Source organism: Caretta caretta, chromosome 23, assembly GCF_965140235.1.
Source record: "Caretta caretta isolate rCarCar2 chromosome 23, rCarCar1.hap1, whole genome shotgun sequence".
In the NCBI taxonomy this organism is placed as follows: Eukaryota; Metazoa; Chordata; order Testudines; family Cheloniidae; genus Caretta; species Caretta caretta.
This window is the reverse complement of record NC_134228.1, coordinates 8680008-8699523: the sequence shown is the minus strand read 5'-3', so window position 1 is coordinate 8699523 and position 19516 is coordinate 8680008. Positions and strand designations below refer to the sequence as shown.

Here is a 19516-nt window from a genome sequence, read left to right as displayed (position 1 = left end):
ACAGCAGCCCTGCCCTGAATGAGGGCCCCGGGCAAACAGACTCTCTACCATTGCTCGGCCTGACTGCAGGCCTGAACCATTAACACTGGGCTAATTTTCCCCTGAACCAAGGTACCCCGGAAGTATCGTAGCGAGGGGCGTGGTCTCCCACCCTGATGGACGGGGAGGGAGCCGCAAACCCCTTACAGCCTTTCTTTCTACTTGTTCATACTTTTTCTCTAAATATGTCAAAACACAAGAACGCAACCTTCCCCAGGCCAAACACAGAAAACAATACAAAAGAAATGTTCAAAAGGGCCGACGGCGCCAAAAACGTACACGACCGGAAACGGGGACGGAGGGCGGGACGTAAACCCTACACAGGGCGCAGAAATCTGTCAGAAAGTACCCAGTGATGAAAGCTCTCGAGCAGTTAACTAGTCACGTGCAATCCCCCCTGTACATAGCAATCCCCCCTGTACATAGCAATCCTCTGTTTCATTTTGATGCTTTTTGATGTATTGTTCTGCTTTTATTTGATATATTAAATAACTGTATTTACAGTGATACATTGAGGTATAAACGATCTACACACCTTGTCCTGTACAGAGCACACAGACGGCTCCCCTGGATCCCATAACCCACACAGGGAGAAAGCTGTCGCAAGCGTCAGCATCTCCAAAATTGTATCAGGGCAAGAAAAGGCACCTGCTATTTCCTACCCTCGTACAGTGTAGACACGGGGTGAGGGCGAGACCCAGTGACCCCGGTTAGTCCTGCTCCATCTCTGCCGTCTGGGTTTCCATCGACAGCTGTTCACACTCGAAACGCAGGGCGGGGTGAGGTTCGCCCGTCAGCCAAAGAACCTTAATGTAAAGCAGCGCGCTCCTGCCAGTGCCCGTGGCAGATCCCCCATTCGATGGGTGTGATCATTTCCGCCCTGAGATGGACGAGACCTCGTGTCCTGGTGTGAGGGGGCGCTGTGCTCTGTACCCCACATATCCCCCCTCTCCCTGCCCCCCAGCCTGGTGTTAGGGGATGCTGTGCTCTGGATCCTACATATTCCCCCAGCTTCCAGGCCCCCTGGCCGGCGTTAGGGGGCGCTGTGCTCTGTACCCTACATCCCCCATCTCTCAGCCCAGGTGTTAGAGGGTGCTGTGCTCTGTATCATATGCATTTCCCAGCCCTCCTGCCCGGCCTTAGGGGGTGCTGTGCTCTGTACCCTACACATCCCCAGCCCCCAGCCTGGTGTTAGGCAGTTTCTAGTGTCTGTGAACTTACAGCATGTACCGGAGTCTATCAGCGCATGCTGGGTGCCACACGCTGTGGGTATGGACAGGGCCCGACGCTGGAACCTGACCTGAAGGTGGGATTGGCCACTGTCCTGGTGGTTAGGACACAGGCAGGTAGTAGAGGGGCTCTGTGCGGGGACCCGATTCTGCCTTTCTGTCTGGCCGATCCCTTCTAATGAGCCTGAACCTGCCCATCTCCCCAGACTCAGGATAGCACAGGACTTGGGGGGCACCTGCTGGCAAAGTGGCCTCAGTCCCCACCGTACAGGCAGGGGTCATTCAGCTGGTGATAGCCCTTCTCTCAAGCCCCCAAGCACCTGTGTGTCATGGCTGCCTGCAGGAATTCAGTACCAACAACTGCCTGGGGGGAGGGAACAGGGCCTGGCTAGGCAGGGGCTCAAACCAGGGAGTGTCAGTTTGGATCCCCAGCTAGCCGTTGGGGTGCAACACGGGGGGCGGGGGGGAGGGGAAGAGATCAACTCCAGCCGCTTCATCATAAACCCTGTCCCTGAGGCCTCAGTAGAAATGGGGATGTTCCCCTGGCAGTATGCAGGTGCGAAGGACTTGAGAGGGAGGTGGCAGACGTGCCCTTTTGATGGCGGTCCCTGAGCACACGGGGAGAGCAGGGCCAAACGTCTGTTGGCAAATGTTTGTTGGCAAACGTCTGCGACTCACAGGCCCTGGGTGCACACACCCCTACAGGGGAACGTGTACAGGCCCAGCCCAGCCTGAAGAACACCAGCTCCTGTGTAAGGGAAGTCACCTTTTTTTTCACAAGAGCGGGAAACTGACGTTGGATAAGCCCTGATGGGCACTTTCGTCTCTCTGGGAGACCAACCCATCTAGCACAGAGAACGGGGGGACATAAAGGCTGAGCTGAAGCTAGATTCATGCTCTCCAGGATGCTGGGGTGCCCTCATGCTTGAGCTGAAGACGGCCTGGGGGTTCCCAGCATTGCCCTCCTGCCGTTTCTCTCTGGGAGCCCTCGCCCTGCACCCTGGCCTGTCTGTTCTCAGGAGGCTGCGTGCTGCCAGGTGCACATCCCCAGTGCGGAGTCCCTGGATTAATGCCAGGGGACGGGGACTGGGACTCTGCTCCTGGCTCATTCCCAGGAAGCTGGGAGTGTGAGTGGTGGAGCTGCCGGCTCTTGGAACCTCCCTTCCCAGCACGGGGTTGTCTCTGGGGGAAGCCCACCCCAGGAGCTGGCATTTGTTGGCCTCTTCTACAGAGCGCTGGAGTCTCAGCCACTCCAGATCGGGGGGAGGGGCCAGCTGTGAATTGGAAGCCAGATCCGGGTTTAGATGTGAATCCGCCGGCGCTGCAGAGCGTTCGGATGTGGGGAGCCAGCTCCCGCCTGCGCCAGATCACAAAGTGCCACTTCAGCCAGCCGCCTGCCAGGCTCTGGCCACGCCCCGTGTGGAGCTGCAGCTGGGCCCTCCACAGCTGGGTGCTGCTCCTCCTCCCTGCTGGCCAGCCGGCCGCAGCTCCTCAGCACCTGCCCGCTCAGCCCCACCTCAGCGCTCCTGCCTCCCCAATGTCCTCCCTGGTGCTGCGCCTGGCCCCCTGCACCTGGCCTGTCAGTGCCCAGCGGGGCCGGAGCCAAGCGCCCCCTGGAGCCATGTGTCAGGCCCTAAGTCCCTCCTGTGCCGGGCTCCCGCCAATCCACAAGCCAGGAACAGGCCCGTGGCTCCCGGAGCAAGTATTTCAGTCTCACAGCAGCAGCTCAGTCTGCTGAACACGACTCCAGGGCCAGGAACTCGCTCCTGCCTGACATTGGCAACAGTCTTCGGCTGCTCCAGCCCTGCTCCAGCCCTGCTCTCGCTCCAGCCTCGCTCCACCCACGCCCCGGCCTCCTGAGTCCAGCTCCAACCGCGAGGCCTGACCACCTCCAGCACCTTCGCTGACACCATCACTTCCAGAGGGAATGGCACTGAGGTTGCCGGGGGAACAGGCATTCTCCGGCTACCCGGAGCCATTGTTCCATTCACCAGGACAGTCCCGTTGGGGACACTGGGGCATGGCCACTAGGTAACTTGAGGGGATGGAAGACCACGAGTGTCGATGAAGCCCCCTCGTACTGGGCCCAGGTGTCCTTGGCCCCCCCTCCCCCCTGGAGGCACTCGCAGCAGCTCTGCATACTAGGCCCAAGTGTCCTTGCCCACCCCCCCCCCACCCCCGCCTGGAGGCACACACAGCAGTTATGCTGAGAATCTGCAACAATATGCTTCAGAGTCAGACTGCCTGAAACTAAGCAAGGCCACACAGGGCAGATATGGAAGAATAATGCTGAATAAAGCAGCTTTATGTATAGTTTAACAAATTATACAGAGAACCAGGGAACTAGTTGTGAACTGGATTGGCTGGCTATATGGATACTTGGGGCAGCTTGCTATTGGATAAGTATGCTGGGAAAAAGAATGTATAAAAGCCTGTGTAACTTCCTGCTCTGGGTACAGGATTTGAGATTCAAATCTCCCTGTACCTATTTGAAGCTTCAAATAAACTTTTCTGCTTCTCCACCCTGTTGTGATTATTGGGTGTATCACACCGGGAAACGAACCAACTTCAGCTGTTGTTCAGCCTCTCGGCGCTGGGTGCCAGCAACAATCCGATGCCAGGACAGTCCCCCTGAGCTCTGGAGAGGACTAGAGGTGCCTTAGGACGCCTGCCGTGCAGCTGCTGGAGAGTCAGCAGGAGACACTGGGTGAGGATTGGAGCCCCCCAGGGCAGGGGCCATTCAGGAGACCCAGCGTGGGGGGAATCAGGCCTGGGATTCTCTGCAGCGGCTGCTCCCACACAGGCCTTGTAGAGAGGAGCTGCGAAACCCCCACAAAGCGCTGCCCCGGCACAGAGCTCTGTAGCACTGGGACTCCGTACGCGTGAGCCGCAATCCAGCAGGGCCTTGGGCCAGCCCCGCCCTCTCCCATTGCCCCGCTCTGGGAGGCCAGGGCACAGTTCACAATTTAGCACGGACCAGCTGCAAGGATCCTGGCGGGCCCTGGTATGGTTGGAGCAGCATTTTCAATGTTCGGCAAAAGCAAGATCTGTGCAATAGGCAATGTAGCTCCATCTGGGCACCAGCCAGCTCCTGTGCCCCAGAGAGCTCCCACAGCTCCCACTGAACCAGGGACGAAGGGGCAGGAAGTTGGAAGAGAAGGTGCCAGCCCGGGACCTAGGAGACCCATGTTCATTTCTCAGCTCTGCCACAGATGCTCTGTTTGGCTTCGAGCAAGTCCCTTATTCTCTCTCTGCAGTGGTTCCCTGTCTGTACAGTGGGGGTAGCAGCCAGGCCCTGCCCTGAAGGGGGCAGTTAGAATAAATGCAATCGAGGTTGGGCAGTGCTCGGATGCCAGGGGGATGAGGGCCAGGATGGTGCCTAAGACAGACCAAAAGCAAGGGGGAGCTACAGAGCCGGTGGTGAGAGGGGTTTGGCCTTTGACAATCTGCTCTGAGTACCTGGGGTGCCAGACCCCAGACAGCCACTGGCATTGCCAGACCTCCCTGATCTACGGTGCTGCTGCTCTCCCTGCTTCTAGGAGTCACTGCCTCTCCCTGGGCCGAGACCCCCGCAGCAATCATCTCCTGGGGCTGCCGTGGCACTGAGCGTTAGCAAGGCCTGGGACTCAGTTGGGCGGGGGAGGGGCTGCTATTAAAGCAGCTGCTGCGTTGTTGCAGCGGTGGGAGAGGAAGCAGAGACGGGACCGTTTTACATCCCGTGGCCAAAGCACCCGGCAGCTTGGGAAAGTGGAAAGAGCCGCTCGGGTGGGCTGGGAGCTGGGAGTGGGGAGAGTTCATGAATCCCCGTTCTGCACTGTCACGAGAAGGAGGAGCCGGGATGGAAGTGATCCTCCCACTCGGGGATCCAGAGACCCCCTGGCTCCAGTGGCATGGACGCAGGGAGGCGCTCTGGCCTGGGGTCTGCAGGAGCTGGGACTAGAGGAGCCCAGCGGTCCCTTCCGGCCTAACGTCTGTGACTGTGGGGAGCGGTGTTGGATCATATTAAAGAAGTTCTGATTTAAAATCACAAATGAGTTTGATTCCCAATAGTTTAAAGTCCAGGGTATTACTAATTAAGAGGTCTCTTGGTTTTTGGTGCTATTTCTCTCCCTCTATGTGTGAAACCTGCAAGCTGCTAATTGTGTTAGTACATTCTAAGACTGAGTCTGTTCTCAAAGCAATTCACAGAGAGAGAGACTCAAAGCAATACTCGAACAACAGAAACAGCACCCAGAGACTCCCCGCCCTTTTGTTGTATTAACAATTGTGATTAAAATAGAGATAGAGGATGTATGTGGATGGATGCTTGGTGTGGATAATAACTGAATGATCAGGGAGGTGCCAGCCTAAGAATCCAGTGTCCATCCGCTGAAGAAGGCGTCAAGTGGAAATAACCAGAGGACCCCCGGAGGGCAGACTGGAATCCACCCAACAGCCTCAAGAATGGGAGAACCAAAGAACAAGATAACATCTAGCAGCACGGAGCCGTCAGGAATGTGCTATCTGCTGATTGATTCAGCAACAGCATGATGAAGGAATTCCCATAGACTGGCATAGGAAGAAATTCCTATAAAAATAGACTCTAAAAAGTGAGAACTTTGGGGTCTGATTCTGCAAACCAACTTCCAGAAGCATCAGATGAGCATCTGACAAGGCCCTGCTCAAGGAGGGGAAGGGATAGCTCAGTGATTTGAGCATTGGCCTGCTAAACCTAGGGTTGTGAGTTCAATCCTTGAGGGGGTCATTTAGGGATCGGGGGCAAAAAATTGGTCCTGCTTTGAGTAGGGGGTTGGACTAGATGATCTCCTGAGGTCCCTTCTAACCCTGATATTCTATGATTCTATGATTCTCCTCACGTCCAGGCCACCTTGCCAATGGCTTGGCATGAGCAACTCTAAGGCTGGTAACTATGATAACAACCTTGCAGAACCTGTGTGTGTGTGTTTGTATGAATGAATGTGTGAATAAATATGAGATTGAATGGAATGTTATAGCTATAACTAACTGCTTACGATGATTCTTTCTGTATTCACAATAAATGTGGTATGTTGCCTTTTTCCCTTTAATAAGATCCTGCTGGTTTTTATTTTATTGGTATAAGAGTGGAAGGTCCCTCCCATGACCCCGGTGGGGAAGGACAGGCTCTAAAGCCCCGGCGAGGCCAGAGCAAGTCTGGGCTGGGGCATCCCATGGCTGGGGAGTCACACATTGGCTATCCTGTGACTCGCGTGCCCATTGTGACACGCCCCTGCTGGCTGGCACAGCCTCATCCCCTCACTGCCAGGCTTGGCTCTGGCAGAGCGAGAGCTGGCAGGTGCCGCTGGGGAACGCTGAGCCAGCAGTTCCAGCTCCGCCACCGGCAGCAGAAAGTGGGTGGCCCATTTACGCGCAGGCTTCTGCCCACTCCTGACTCCAGGTAGGAGAATCTTCCATTGCCCACCTCTGCTTTTCCATTGCATCGCCAACCACACCGAGCCTTCCCCGAGCTCCTGGCTGGGCGGCGCACGTCTGCCAAGTGCCCTGGTGCCGGCTGTCTAGCCTAGTGCCAGTGAGGAAGTGGGTAGCGGCATGCGCACAGGAGGGAGTCTGGGGCGCCTCGACAAAAGGGGTCGCACCAGTTGAGCCCGCCGGGGACGGAGACAAGGAGGAGGGTTTGGCAGGGCTGGTGGCACGGCACAGGAAGGGGGCACAGGTTGTTAGATGAGGCATTGGGCTGGGACCCAGGAGAGCTGTGTTCAGTTCCCCACTCCTCTGTAAGTCTTCTGTGTGAGATCAGGTGAGTCCCCGCCGCTCCGGGCCTCAGCTAACGAGGGAGAGCAGGTCCCTGCTCTGCGGGGGGGGGGGGGGGGGTGAGAACCTAAATACCACAACACCCGTGTGCTCAGCCACTAGCATGATGGGGCCAGGTAAGTGCCCAGACCGGGAGGTAGCTGGTGGCCCTGCCCCTCGTCCTACTCCAGCCCTGCTCTCGCTCCAGCCTCGCTCCACCCACACCCCGGCCTCCTGAGTCCAGCTCCAACCACGAGGCCTGACCACCTCCAGCACCTTCACTGACACCATCACTTCCAGAGGGAATGGCACTGAGGTTGCCGGGCGAACAGGCATTCTCCGCTTGCCCGGAGCCATTGTTCCATTCACCAGGACAGTCCGATGCCAGGACAGTCCCCCTGAGCTCTGGAGAGGACTAGAGGTGCTTTAGGATGCCTGCCTTGCAGCTGCTGGAGTCAGCAGGAGACACTGGGTGAGGAATGGAGCCCCCCAGGGCAGGGGCCATTCAGGAGACCCAGCGTGGGGGGAATCAGGCCTGGGATTCTCTGCAGCGGCTGCTGCCACACTGGCCTTGGAGAGAGTAGCTGTGAAACCCCCACAAAGCGCTGCCCCGGCACAGAGCTCTGTAGCACTGGGACCCCGTACGCGTGAGCCGCAATCCAGCAGCGCCTTGGGCCAGCCCCACCCTCTCCCATTGCCCCGCTCTGGGAGGCCAGGGCACAGTTCACAATTTAGCACGGACCAGCTGCAAGGATCCTGGCGGGCCCTGGTATGGTTGGAGCAGCATTTTCAATGTTCGGCAAAAGCGAGATCTGTGCAATAGGCAATGTAGCTCCATCTGGGCACCAGCCAGCTCCTGTGCCCCAGAGAGCTCCCACAGCTCCCACTGAACCAGGGAAAAAGGGGGCAGGAGGTTAAAAGAGAAGGTGCCATCCTGGGACCCAGGAGACCCATGTTCATTTCCCAGCTCTGCCACAGATGCTTTGTTTGTCTTTGAGCAAGTCCTTTCTTCCCTCTGTGCTGTAGTTCCCTGTCTCTACAGTGGGGGTAGCTGCCAGACCCTGCCCTGCAGGGGGCAGTTAGAATAAATGCAATCGAGGTTGGGTAGTGCTCAGATGCCAGGGGGATGAGGGCCAGGATGGTGCCTAAGACAGACCGAAACCAAGGGAGAGCTACAGAGCCGGTGGTGAGAGGGGTTTGGCCTTTTACAATCTGCTCTGAGTGCCTGGGCTGCCAGACCCCAAACAGCCACTGGCATTGCCAGACCTCCCTGATCTACGGTGCTGCTGCTCTCCCTGCTTCTAGGAGTCACTGCCTCTCCCCGGGCCGAGACCCCCGCAGCAATCATCTCCTGGGGCTGCCGTGGCACTGAGCGTTAGCAAGGTCTGAGACTCAGTTGGGCGGGGTGGGGGTGCTGCTATTAAAGCAGCTTCTGCGTCGTTGCAGCAGTGGGAGAGGAAGCAGTGATGGGACCATTTTACACCCCATGGACAAAGCACCCGGCAGCTTGGGAAAGTGGAAAGAGCCGCTCAGGTGGGCTGGGAGCCGGGGGTGGGGAGAGTTCATGGATCCCCGTTCTGCACTGTCACGAGAAGGAGGAGCCGGGATGGAAGTGATTCTCCCACTCGGGGATCCAGAGACCCCCTGGCTCCAATAGCATGGACGCACGGAGGGGCACTGGCCTGGGGTCTACAGGAGCTGGGACTAGAGGAGCCCAGCGGTCCCTTCCGGCCTAATGTCTGTGACTGTGGGGAGCGGAAGGTCCCTGCCATGGCCCCGGTGGGGAAGGACAGGCTCTAAAGCCTTGGCGAGGCCAGAGCAAGTCTGGGCTGGGGCATCCCATGGCTGGGGAGTCACACATTGGCTGGTCTGTGACTCGCCTGCCCATTGTGACACGCCCCTGCTGGCTGGCACAGCCTCATCCCCTCACTGCCAGGCTTGGCTCTGGCAGAGCGAGAGCTGGCAGGTGCCCCTGGGGAACGCTGAGCCAGCAGATCCAGCTCCGCCACCGGCAGCAGAAAGTGGGTGGCCCATTTACGCGCAGGTTTCTGCCCACTCCTTACTCCAGGTAGGAGAATCTTCTATTGCCAACCTCTGCTTTTCCGTTGCATCGCCAACCACACCGAGCCTTCCCCGAGCTCCTGGCTGGGCGGCGCACGTCTGCCAAGTGCCCCGGTGCCGGCGGTCTAGCTGAGTGCCAGTGAGGAAGTGGGCACCGGCATGCACACAGGAGGGTGCCCGGGGCGGCTCGACAGAAGGGGTCGCACCAGTCGAGCCCGCCGGGGACGGAGACAAGGAGGAGGGTTTGGCAGGGCTGGTGGCACGGCACGGGAAGGCGGCACAGGTGGTTAGATGAGGCATTGGGCTGGGACCCAGGAGAGCTGTGTTCAGTTCCCCGCTCCTCTGTAAGTCTTCTGCATGAGATTAGATGAGTCCCCGCCGCTCTGGGCCTCAGCTAACGAGGGAGAGCAGGTCCTTGCTCTGCGGGGGGGTTGAGAGCCTAAATACCACAACACCCGTGTGCTCAGCCTCTGGCATGGTGGGGCCAGGTAAGTGCCCAGACCGGGAGGTAGCTGGTGGCCCTGCCCCTCATCCTACTCCAGCTCTGCTCTCGCTCCAGCCTCGCTCCACCCACGCCCCGGCCTCCTGAGTCCAGCTCCAACCACGAGGCCTGACCACCTCCAGCACCTTTGCTGACACCATCACTTCCAGAGGGAATGGCACTGAGGTTGCCGGGGGAACAGGCATTCTCCGACTGCCCGGAGCCATTGTTCCATTCACCAGGACAGTCCGATGCCAGGACAGTCCCCCTGAGCTCTGGAGAGGACTAGAGGTGCCTTAGGACGCCTGCCGTGCAGCTGCTGCAGAGTCAGCAGTTGACACTGGGTGAGGAATGGAGCCCCCCAGGGCAGGGGCCATTCAGGAGACCCAGCGTGGGGGGAATCAGGCCTGGGATTCTCTGCAGCGGCTGCTGCCACACAGGCCTTGGAGAGATGAGCTGCGAAATCGCCACAAAGCTCTGCCCCAGCACAGCCTGCCTGCCCGTCGCTCTCCCGCCTTCTGCTCCTTCCTCTTCACGGTGGTGTCAGAGCAACTCCTGCTGCTCACCAGCCCGCCCCCCGCACCCCACCCCGCTTCCCTCCCCCAGCTGGGACCTGCCACGGCCCCAATATTCCTGGGGGAAGGGATCAGGGTAATTTCCCTGGGCAGGATGAATCCTGAGTGGTTGGATGCAGCCTGTCTGCTGGGCAGTTTGTGAACCAGCAGAAGGAGAGGCGGGAGTGACCCGGGGGAGGCCGTTTGGCCTGCGGGATGGGCCTGGGAGTCCGGAGACCTGGGTTCTAATCCTGCCTGTACTGCTGACTGCCTGGGTGACTTTGAGCACATCCATTGGCTTGTTTCCCTGCTGGCAGCTGTAGGCACTGGTGGAATAGCAATACGTGGACTGGCTCTGATGCTGAACGGGGCAGTCGCCTCTCATCTCTCACAAGCAATGCCTTGTCCTGGCTTCTTGCAGGATGGCTGAGGAAGTCCGCAAGGTCATAGAATCATAGAATCATAGAATATCAGGGTTGGAAGGGACCCCAGAAGGTCATCTAGTCCAACCCCCTGCTCGAAGCAGGACCAATTCCCAGTTAAATCATCCCAGCCAGGGCTTTGTCAAGCCTGACCTTAAAAACCTCTAAGGAAGGAGATTCTACCACCTCCCTAGGTAACGCATTCCAGTGTTTCACCACCCTCTTAATGAAAAAGTTTTTCCTAATATCCAATCTAAACCTCCCCCACTGCAACTTGAAATTCCCCTTGAATTTCAAGGTCCCCTTGAAGCCCATCCTTGCCTGGGAGGAGACGAGACCTCCTCGAAGGAAGAGTCCGCGGAAGAGCCCACAGCAGCAGCAGGAGCTGTGTGTGCCTCAGCCCTTCCATGCTGGTGAGTGGGTGCCTCCTGGGTGGGCGGAGGGGGCTGCAAAAATGGCAGGGGCCATGGCCCTGCATTGCGGTGGGTCTTGGCCCCTCTGGGGGTTGGGGTTGCAAGACCAGGGTGTCAGTGGCGGGAGAAGACTCCATCACCTTTGTACAACTCTGGGCTGCCATGAGATGGAGAGACAGGAAAACCCAGGCAGGGGGGAATGGCCCCTCCTGCTGGCAGCAGCTGCAGCCCCTACATCTGATCGGGGCATTAGGGGTGGCAGCAGAAGCATCAGGTGGAGACTGACTGAATTGCCCACCCCGATCCGTCACACTGCAGGGTCGGAAGATGTTTTCCACCAGTCGAAGGGGATGCTCTGTGCACGTTGGGTTGTTAAGCCTAGGATTGCAGGGTGCCGGCCAAAGCATGAGGTGCCCCCTGATGTTGCAGCCCCATCTGTTGGCTCCTTTGCAGGGGGGTGACGCATGGCACAGCACAGGGCATTTGGGTGGGGGGGTTGATGATGGGAGCCCAGGGCCTGCCCAGCTTACACCCCGTGGCTGTCGATGGCAGGAGAGGCAGTCAGAGGAAGCAGAACAGGCAGGCCCTGGGTCCCCGTATCCCGCGCAGACTGGGTAGCTCCTCCCTCTCCCGCAGTGGGGAGCAGAGCGATTCACTGCCAGTCCCTCTGCCCCCTCCAGCAATGGCCCGGAGAGCAGGGACACCACTCATAGCCTGACATCATGCCTCCTTCGAGGTGTGGTGCTCCCCAAATCCCCAGGCTCAGCCTGCATGCTGGGTGCGGGCGGGGAAGTGGGGTGGCCGCTGGGAACCAGGGCTCTGACTGGATCTTTGCTGGGCTGAGCAGCAAAGAGTTGGGGAAACCAGGGATGGCTGTGCCAGACCCTGTTGTGCATCGGGGCTACTACCCTGCTGGGGTGGGAGCCGGGGGCAAGGGTTTCTGCTAAGATCTCTGTCACCCAGCCTGCAGCTTGGCAGCCCCAGGTATTACCACTGCTCTGTCTTTGATCAGATTCACCATCTCCTGGGAATGCCTCCTGCTTTATGGGGCCAGACTCGCAGGAGAAAGAGACCCTAGACTACATCAACGCCTTTCTCAAGGGCAATGAACAGGTACCAAGAGCCCTCCTCTGATCTGTCAGCTACTGCCCTGTCCACATGCAGTATCCGTCCTTCTCCGGATGAGGCGTGGATTCTAAGGCCAGACGGGACCACTGTGACCTCCTGTATAACACAGGCCAGAGACCTGCCCTCAAATAATTCCTGTTTAAACTAGAGCATCTTAAAAACATCCTCTCTTGAGTTACAAAAGGCACCCACCATGCCCCTTGCCCACTGGATTTGGCCAGTCCCCAGCATGATGGGTTGCCCCCCTTTGAGGTGCCACCTGATGTACTGGCTTATCACTGAGCCCGCCTGTTCTGCCAGCCTGGGCCCCCGTTACCTTGTCTTGTTGGGTTCAGCTCACAAGCCTCTTCCAGCCATACACACAGGCAGGGCCACACCCAGCTGCAGAAAGACACAGACACTGAGATCAGCTCTGGGAAGACTCAGCTGAAGGGCCTTGTCCCAGTTCTCTGGTGCCCACCTCCTTTGGAGTACAGAACAAAGGTTTTAAGACATTCGCCCCCTCCCTCGATGTCGAGAGAGGTATGAACAACTCTTTGCCCCTCCTCCCAGTTACTAATTTATGCTACAAACTGGGCTGTGGTATAAACAAGAAATAAGATGATTAACTACAAGAGGTAGATTTTAAGCGGTTATAAGAGATAGCAAACAGAACAAAGCAGATTACCCTAATAAATAAACAAAACACACAAACGAAGCTTTACACACCAGATAGATAGGATATACATTAGCAAATTCTTCCCGAGTGATAAACAGGTTGGCAGATTCTTAAGGCAGAAGCTGCCTTGGTTTTGCAGCTTGGATTTCCCAGGTTTTCTTGCACAGGCTAGGAATCTCTCTCTAGCCTGGGACCATCACTTCTCATGGTTCAACCTTTTTTCCCTCAGGTGTTTCCAGGTATCTTATTGCAGGGAGTCTGAGGTCCCGTCCCGTCCCCCCCGCGATGTCCTTGTTCCCCTTTTATCTTCTCCTCCCACCTGCTGGAAAACTCTTTTGCTGTGACCTGGGTCCAACAGGTCCCGTTGTGTTGCGTTATCTCGGGGAGGTTTCTATTGCACACAGTTCCTGGGGTAGCCCTAATGCTTGTGCATTTCCTCCAGGAGCCAGTGTTTGGCTTTTTTGCTGTTCTACCTGAAAGGCTGTTTTGAACCTCACAGTGTTTTTCAGGAACACATACACAGCTCAACTTCAGAACGTCACATACAACGATAGCACATGCAATCCAATGAGACATTAGTGTCTAGCAGATAAAGACTTTTAGACTGATACCTTACAAGACATACTTGGTACCAAACATATCCTAATTATATGACAGTGGCGAATATTGGGGTGTCAGGGTGTCAGACCCAGATGTTCCTCCCACTCTATCAAGCCCCCCAGTAAGACTGCCTGGATGCTTAGCCCCCATGTTGCAGTTCCTCTTTGGACACCTACCCTGTGAGATCTGCTCCCTCTCTGCTCTGGTTTCACACAGAGCTGCCCTGCCCTCCCCACATAGTCACTCCTGTTGGGAGATGAATGGCCTTCTGGCCTTCGGCATATCAAAGCCTGTGCAGCGCTGGGGGGAAGCTTTCTGACATCTCTCCCACTGGCAGCTCCTTTCCACGCTAACCTTCCTGTTTTTGTCTAATCTCTGCGGGGCATAGGAGGAGGCCAAGAAACTTGAATTCTTGGATCGTGTCATCACCATCAGCAGGGCCGCTCTCATGAGGCACCCAGAACAAAACCTGGCAGCTTTTCTCTGCAAAGCCCTCCTTGTGGAGAAGATAAAAGTGAATAAAACACACACTCGGGCTATGTTACTTGGTGGGTTTAGTGATTGGCCTGGAGAGCTCTGCAGATTTGTCTACCTTCAACTGCCAATCGCTGGATCGTGTTGGACGTTTGTCTGTTAGACTGAAGAGCCCATTATCAAGCATTTGCTCCCTGTGTAGATACTTACAGACTGTCATCAAGGCACCCTGTAACCTTCTCTTTGTGAAGCTAAACTGATTGATTTCTGGAGTCTCTCACTATAAGGCATGTTTCCCAGTCCTTCAGTCACTCTTGTGGCTCTTCTCTGACCCCTCTCCAATTTATCAACATTCTCCTTGAATTGTGGGCACCAGACCTGGACAGAGGATCCCAGCAGAGGTCGCACCACTGCCAAATACCGAGGGAAAATAACCTCTCTAACAACTGGAGATTGCCCTGTTTGTACAGCCCAGGATGGCATAAGCCCTTTTGGCCCCAGCCTCGCACTGGGCGCTCCTGTGCAGCTGATTACCATGACTGCCAAGTCTTTTCCAGAGTCACCGCTTCCCAGGTTAGAGACCCCATGCTGTGAGTGTGGCCTGCGTTCTTTGTTCCTGAACATGTCACTGTATTGAAACATAGGTTGTTCCCTTGCACCCAGCTTCCCAAATCACCAGGTCGCTCTGTATACACCAGTCTCCCTGCACAGAGCCCCAACACTCCGCAGTCAGTGCCCACTAGGGAACTAGCAACAAATCTGCTCCGTAGATTTGGAAAGTCTTTGCTCTGCGGCGCTGCAGAAAGCTTTCCGGAGCTTACCTCCCTTCCCTGAACGTGGGACAGCGTGTGCTGGTGGGTGGTCCAGTGGGCTGGGGCTCAGTTCCTCAGTGAGACCTTTGGGCAAAGCACTTCCCCCTCTGTGCCTCAGTTTCCCTCCCATGCCTTGTCTCATCCAGTTAGCTCGTGAGTTCTCTGGGGCAGGGACTGGCTCTCACCGTGTGTGTGCAGCACCTGGCACAAGGAGCCTGATCTCAGGTGGAGTCCCTGGGTGCTAATGCTGATGGAGCCTTTGCAGTGCACTGGTGCGTGACGCTGGGGCACTGACCACAGGCCCTGCACTGCGCTCCCCAGCTGGAGCCCTGCACACCGTCAAGCCCACAGTAGGACGATCTGTCTGCCGAGGCCACGTGTTGCAGGCCCTGCGCTTTGCTCCCCAGCCGGAGCCTTACGGGAGCTCGGAGCCCGGCTGGCACTTCCCCACATTGTCTCCCCAGGAGCTGATTGATCTTGAGTCCGTCGACTCCCTGACCAGCGGGGTGCGTCAGCAAGCGATACTTGCCGTCATGGAGCTGAGGTACCCGGCCTGCCCGCCCAGTCCCAGCTAGTGCTGTGTGCAGCCAGACACGCCAGCCTCTTGGCATGGCCAGTTCTCCAGGGCATTGCCCCCTCTGCTCCTCCCCCGTCTTCCGATTCCCCCGGGCACGTGGCACCCGTGGGTTGGTGGTGGAGGATCCTTCGGTGCCTGGCGACCTCTCCAAGTGGCCGTGTGAAGATGTGGGGGAGGGAGCGAGGGGGTTGGACCGGTCCCCTCTGGGACCCGCAGGCGATGGCTCCCAGGGGAGAGGGGCAGTTGGGCACTGCCGGAGCGGAGCCACCGGAGTCGCCGCCAGCTGTGCCAGCTGCATCCCACCGGCAGCTCAGTGACTCCCTGTGGCTCAGAGGCTGGGCAGGCTGAGCCCTGGCACGTGGCACAGCCTGCGCCGGGGGGGCTCTCTCTCAGTGCCGCTGGCGCCCTGCTCTCAGCTTCCCAGAAGCCTGCCCATCATGTCCTGGGAGCCTGAGGCCAACATCAGTGCATCAGTCTCGCCTCAGCCCTCCAATCCGCGCGTGTCTCTTCTCTTAGCAAAGTGAAGCCACTGCTGCGGGGAATGGAGCTATCCAGCCTGCTCACCGTCTGCTTCTCCAGCGTCTTCTCCCTGCCTCCAGCAGAGACCAACCAAGGCGTGGAGGCTGCTCTATACAACAACGTAAGCCCCAAACTAGCCATGAGGAGCCGCCCCAAACCGAGGGGGAATCCTGCAAGTCGCTCGTGTCCCTGCCCCCTGGGTTACCTGGCGCTGGCATAAGAGTGTAATGATCACAGCTCCTTGGCAGCGCTTCAGCTCAGGACCTGCAGTACCAAAGCACAAGCCCCACTGCCGCAGAAAAAGGAGTAACTCCCTCATAGGGTAGCAGTAGTAGGCATTTATCCTTCACAGGCACTGGCAATTAGTGGGGAACAGACACTCCCTTCACAAGCACATTCATCCCCAGTGCATGGCTGGGGGCACAGGCCTGAGATCGATCGGCTGCTTGAGATGCACACAGGCCAGGGAAAGTGAAGCTTGGCTGGAAATCTCCCCTCCCCCTCAAATGCGGAGTCCTTCCTGACTCTTCTAATGCGTGAGACTGTGTGCAGTGGCCTCCCTGGGGACAGCAAAAGCGGGTGGGCTCCTGTTGCCAGGAGGAGTTTGCAGTAGGTCCCCTGCGGGTACAAGTGAGTGGGTGAACTGGAATAGCAGGGGCTGCCATGGCCTGGGGCGTGTCACACGCCAGGGCATTGGTTTGTCGCCTGGCTGGGTAACGCCACTTGCTGTGGTTTCTCCTCTGCTCTGCACGCAGACTCTGAACACCATGGATGAGCTGCTGAAGGCCTTGGTGTGCGAGGATGAGAAGCCCAACCTTGTGGTGCTGCAAAACATCTTGGAGGTGTGGAGGCATGGGGCAGGAAGGGGACGAGTCCTGTAACTGGGGTGGGGCTCTGGGACCAAAGCTCCATTTAATCCCAAGCATGGGACACCCCCATGCCTTCTGCTCCTCAGAGTACGCTCTATACAAAGGTTCTTGGGCTGGAGGACCAAGTGCCCCCGCCATATCTGAAAAACGTCTGCATGGGGTGGGGGTGGAGGAGGGCGGGATCTGCCATGTTCTCCACTGAGCCTCATCTGAGCCCGGGATTCATTTGTGTTCACCATGGGCCCCACCAATACTGGCCAGAGCCCAGAGCTAGATTCCTCCAACGTTCTAGTTCTGGGGCCACAGGAAGTTGATTCTGTGGGTGGTTTGTGCTCCAAAAAGAGGGAAATGTCCTCAGCAGATATTTGGTCTTCTCGATCCCAGAGCTTGGGAAGAGGGAATCACAGAAGTGCAGGGCTGGAAGGGATCTCAAGAGGTCATCTACTCCACCCACTGCACTGAGGCTGGGCCAAGCATTCCTCGACCGTCCCTGAGGAGTGTTTGTTCAGCCTGTTTTTTTAAAATGTCCATGATGGGGAGTCCACCACTTCCCTAGGTCACCTGTTCCAGTGCTTAGCCACCCTCAGACTTTTTCCGAATATTTAACCTCAATCTCCCTTGCTGCAGATTAAGCCCATTACTTCTTGTCCTACCTTCAGGGTACGTGGAGAACAATTAGTCACCATCCTCTGTAAAACAGCCCTTAACGTATTCAAAGAGTGTTAGGAGGTGCCCCCTCCGTCTTCTCAAGACGAAATATGCCCAAGTCATTCACCCTTTCTTCATAGGTCAGGTTTTCTAAACCGCTGATCATTTTTGTCGCTGTCCTCTGGACGGGCCCCAGTTTGTTCACATCTTTCTTCAAGCGGGGTGCCAAGAACTGGACACAGTGCTCCAAGCCAATACACCTCAGAATGACATTTCCCTCTTCCACAACAGCATCACACTCTTGATTCCTATTCAGTGTGAGATTCAGGATAACCCCCAGATCCTTTTCTGCAGTCCTGCCACCTAGCCGGTTATCCCCCACTTTCTTTTTATGCATTGGGTTTTTCCTTCCTAAGTGCGTTACGTCACATTTGTTTTGACTGAATTTCATCTTGTTGACTTCAGACCAACTCTCCAATTTGGCAAGCTCATTCTGAATTCTAATCTGTCCTCCAAAGTGCTTGTAACTCTCCCCAGCTTGGTGTCATCTGCCAACTTGACAAGCATACTCTCCTCTCTGTTAACCAAGTTCTTCATGAAAATATTGAGCAGTACTGGACCCAGGCACACCCCTGGGGGACCCCACTTCAGACACCCTCCCAGTTTGCCAGCGAGTCAGTGATAACTCCTCTTTGAGGATTGCCTTGCCATCAGTTGTGCGCCCACTTTAGAGTAGTCTCATCTGGAGCATATTTGGCTTAGTTTGCTTATGAGAATGTCTTGTGGAACTGTGTCAAAAGCCTTACGAAACTTCATATACATCATCATATACTGCCTCCCTCCATCCACTAGGCAAGTAACCCGGTCAAAGAAGGAAGTTAGATTTGTTTGGCATGGTTTGTTGTGGACAAATCCATGGTGCTATTCCTTATCACCCTATTATCTCCTCTAGGTTCTTACAAACTCTTTAATAATTTGTTCAATAATCTTTCTGGGTACCAAAGATAGGCTGACAGGTGGATAATTCCTTGGGGCCTCCTTGTTCCCCTTTCTGAAGATAGGCTCTGTGGCTGCCCTTCTCCAGTCCTCTGGGACCTCAGCCCTCCTAAAGGTTCAGAGATTGCTTTGTCTAGCTCCATCTCATGTGAATATCATGAGGCTCTGCCAACTTGAATACATCTAACTGACCTAAATTGTCTTTTATCTGTTCTCTCCCTACTCTGGCCTGTATTCCTTCCCCCTTGTTGTTAATATTGTGGTCATCATCTAGTCGCCATTAACCTTTTTAGTGAAAACTGAAGCAAAAAAGGCATTAAACACCTTGGCTTTGTCTGTATCATCCATTATTTGCTCTGCTTCCCTGCTGAGTAGTGGCCCCACACTTTCTTGTGTCTTTCTCTTGCTCCTAATGCATTTACAGAGCTGCTTCTGATTGCCTTTTATGTCCCTTGCCAGTTAGAACTCATTTTTGCCTTAGCCTTTCTGATTTTCACTCTATGTGCTTGTGCTATTTTTTTGTCCTTCTCCTTCGCAATTTGTCCCAATCTGTTTCTCTCAGGTCCTGCTCCCCTGGACCGCATCCAAGGAGGTGCATGTGCGGCTGAGGGCAGTGGGAAGAATCACCTGGCTGACCAAATTCATCTCCGGTCAACACAAATTCAAGGTGAGCAGCCTGTGACTCTGGCCGTCTCCTAACTGCACTGAGCAGGCTTGCGGTGCAGCGCTCCCTGGCAGGGAAAACCCGGGCCTGGAATAGTGACTCAGCAAGATCCTCTATAGGGTCCAATCTAATGAGGCCTGATGTGGACGGGTCTCTCCTCTGACTCCAGTGGGCCTTGGGTGGAGCCCCATAATTCTATCTCCAAGGACTCTCCCCGCTGTTCCCCTAGGACCAAAGTCTGCTCCGCAGGGTCAGCGGATTTACACAGGATCGCCCTGAGGGAGCACCCTCTGAACCCAGGTTTCTCTTCACCCCCTTTGTCAGTTGCCCCTGGGATGCTTTGGCATCAGCTCCTGCCAGGCTGCCAGATGAAGACCCCCTGCTTTGGGTGCTCAGGGCCATTTAGCTGCTCCAGCTGCTCCATCCCCCCTGTGGCAGGGCCTCCCCGCCAGCAGCTGGAGGGGGGCGCTTGGATGATATGCCCCCAGAGGCTGGGGCAGCAGAAGAGAAGGCGAGAGGTGGGAGGGGACACAGTGAAAGGGATGGGAGGGGCCAAAGGAGCCAGAGCAATGGGGAGTGGGTCAGGGGAGGCCGTGCAGAGCT

At 56.4% G+C, this 19516-nt stretch overlaps 1 protein-coding gene across 1 annotated transcript in view; it reads left to right on the top strand.

Annotated features, from left to right (window-relative positions):
- LOC125629401 (maestro heat-like repeat-containing protein family member 2A) overlaps positions 1-19516 on the top strand; it is a 34770-nt gene that overhangs the window by 804 nt on the left and 14450 nt on the right. Inside the window, exons 2-8 of the mRNA XM_075122680.1 lie at positions 10854-10968; positions 11981-12081; positions 13743-13868; positions 15105-15184; positions 15734-15857; positions 16492-16578; positions 18812-18916. Of these exons, the coding sequence (XP_074978781.1) occupies positions 10854-10968; positions 11981-12081; positions 13743-13868; positions 15105-15184; positions 15734-15857; positions 16492-16578; positions 18812-18916 (738 nt within the window). The remainder of the gene's footprint in view (positions 1-10853; positions 10969-11980; positions 12082-13742; positions 13869-15104; positions 15185-15733; positions 15858-16491; positions 16579-18811; positions 18917-19516) is intronic.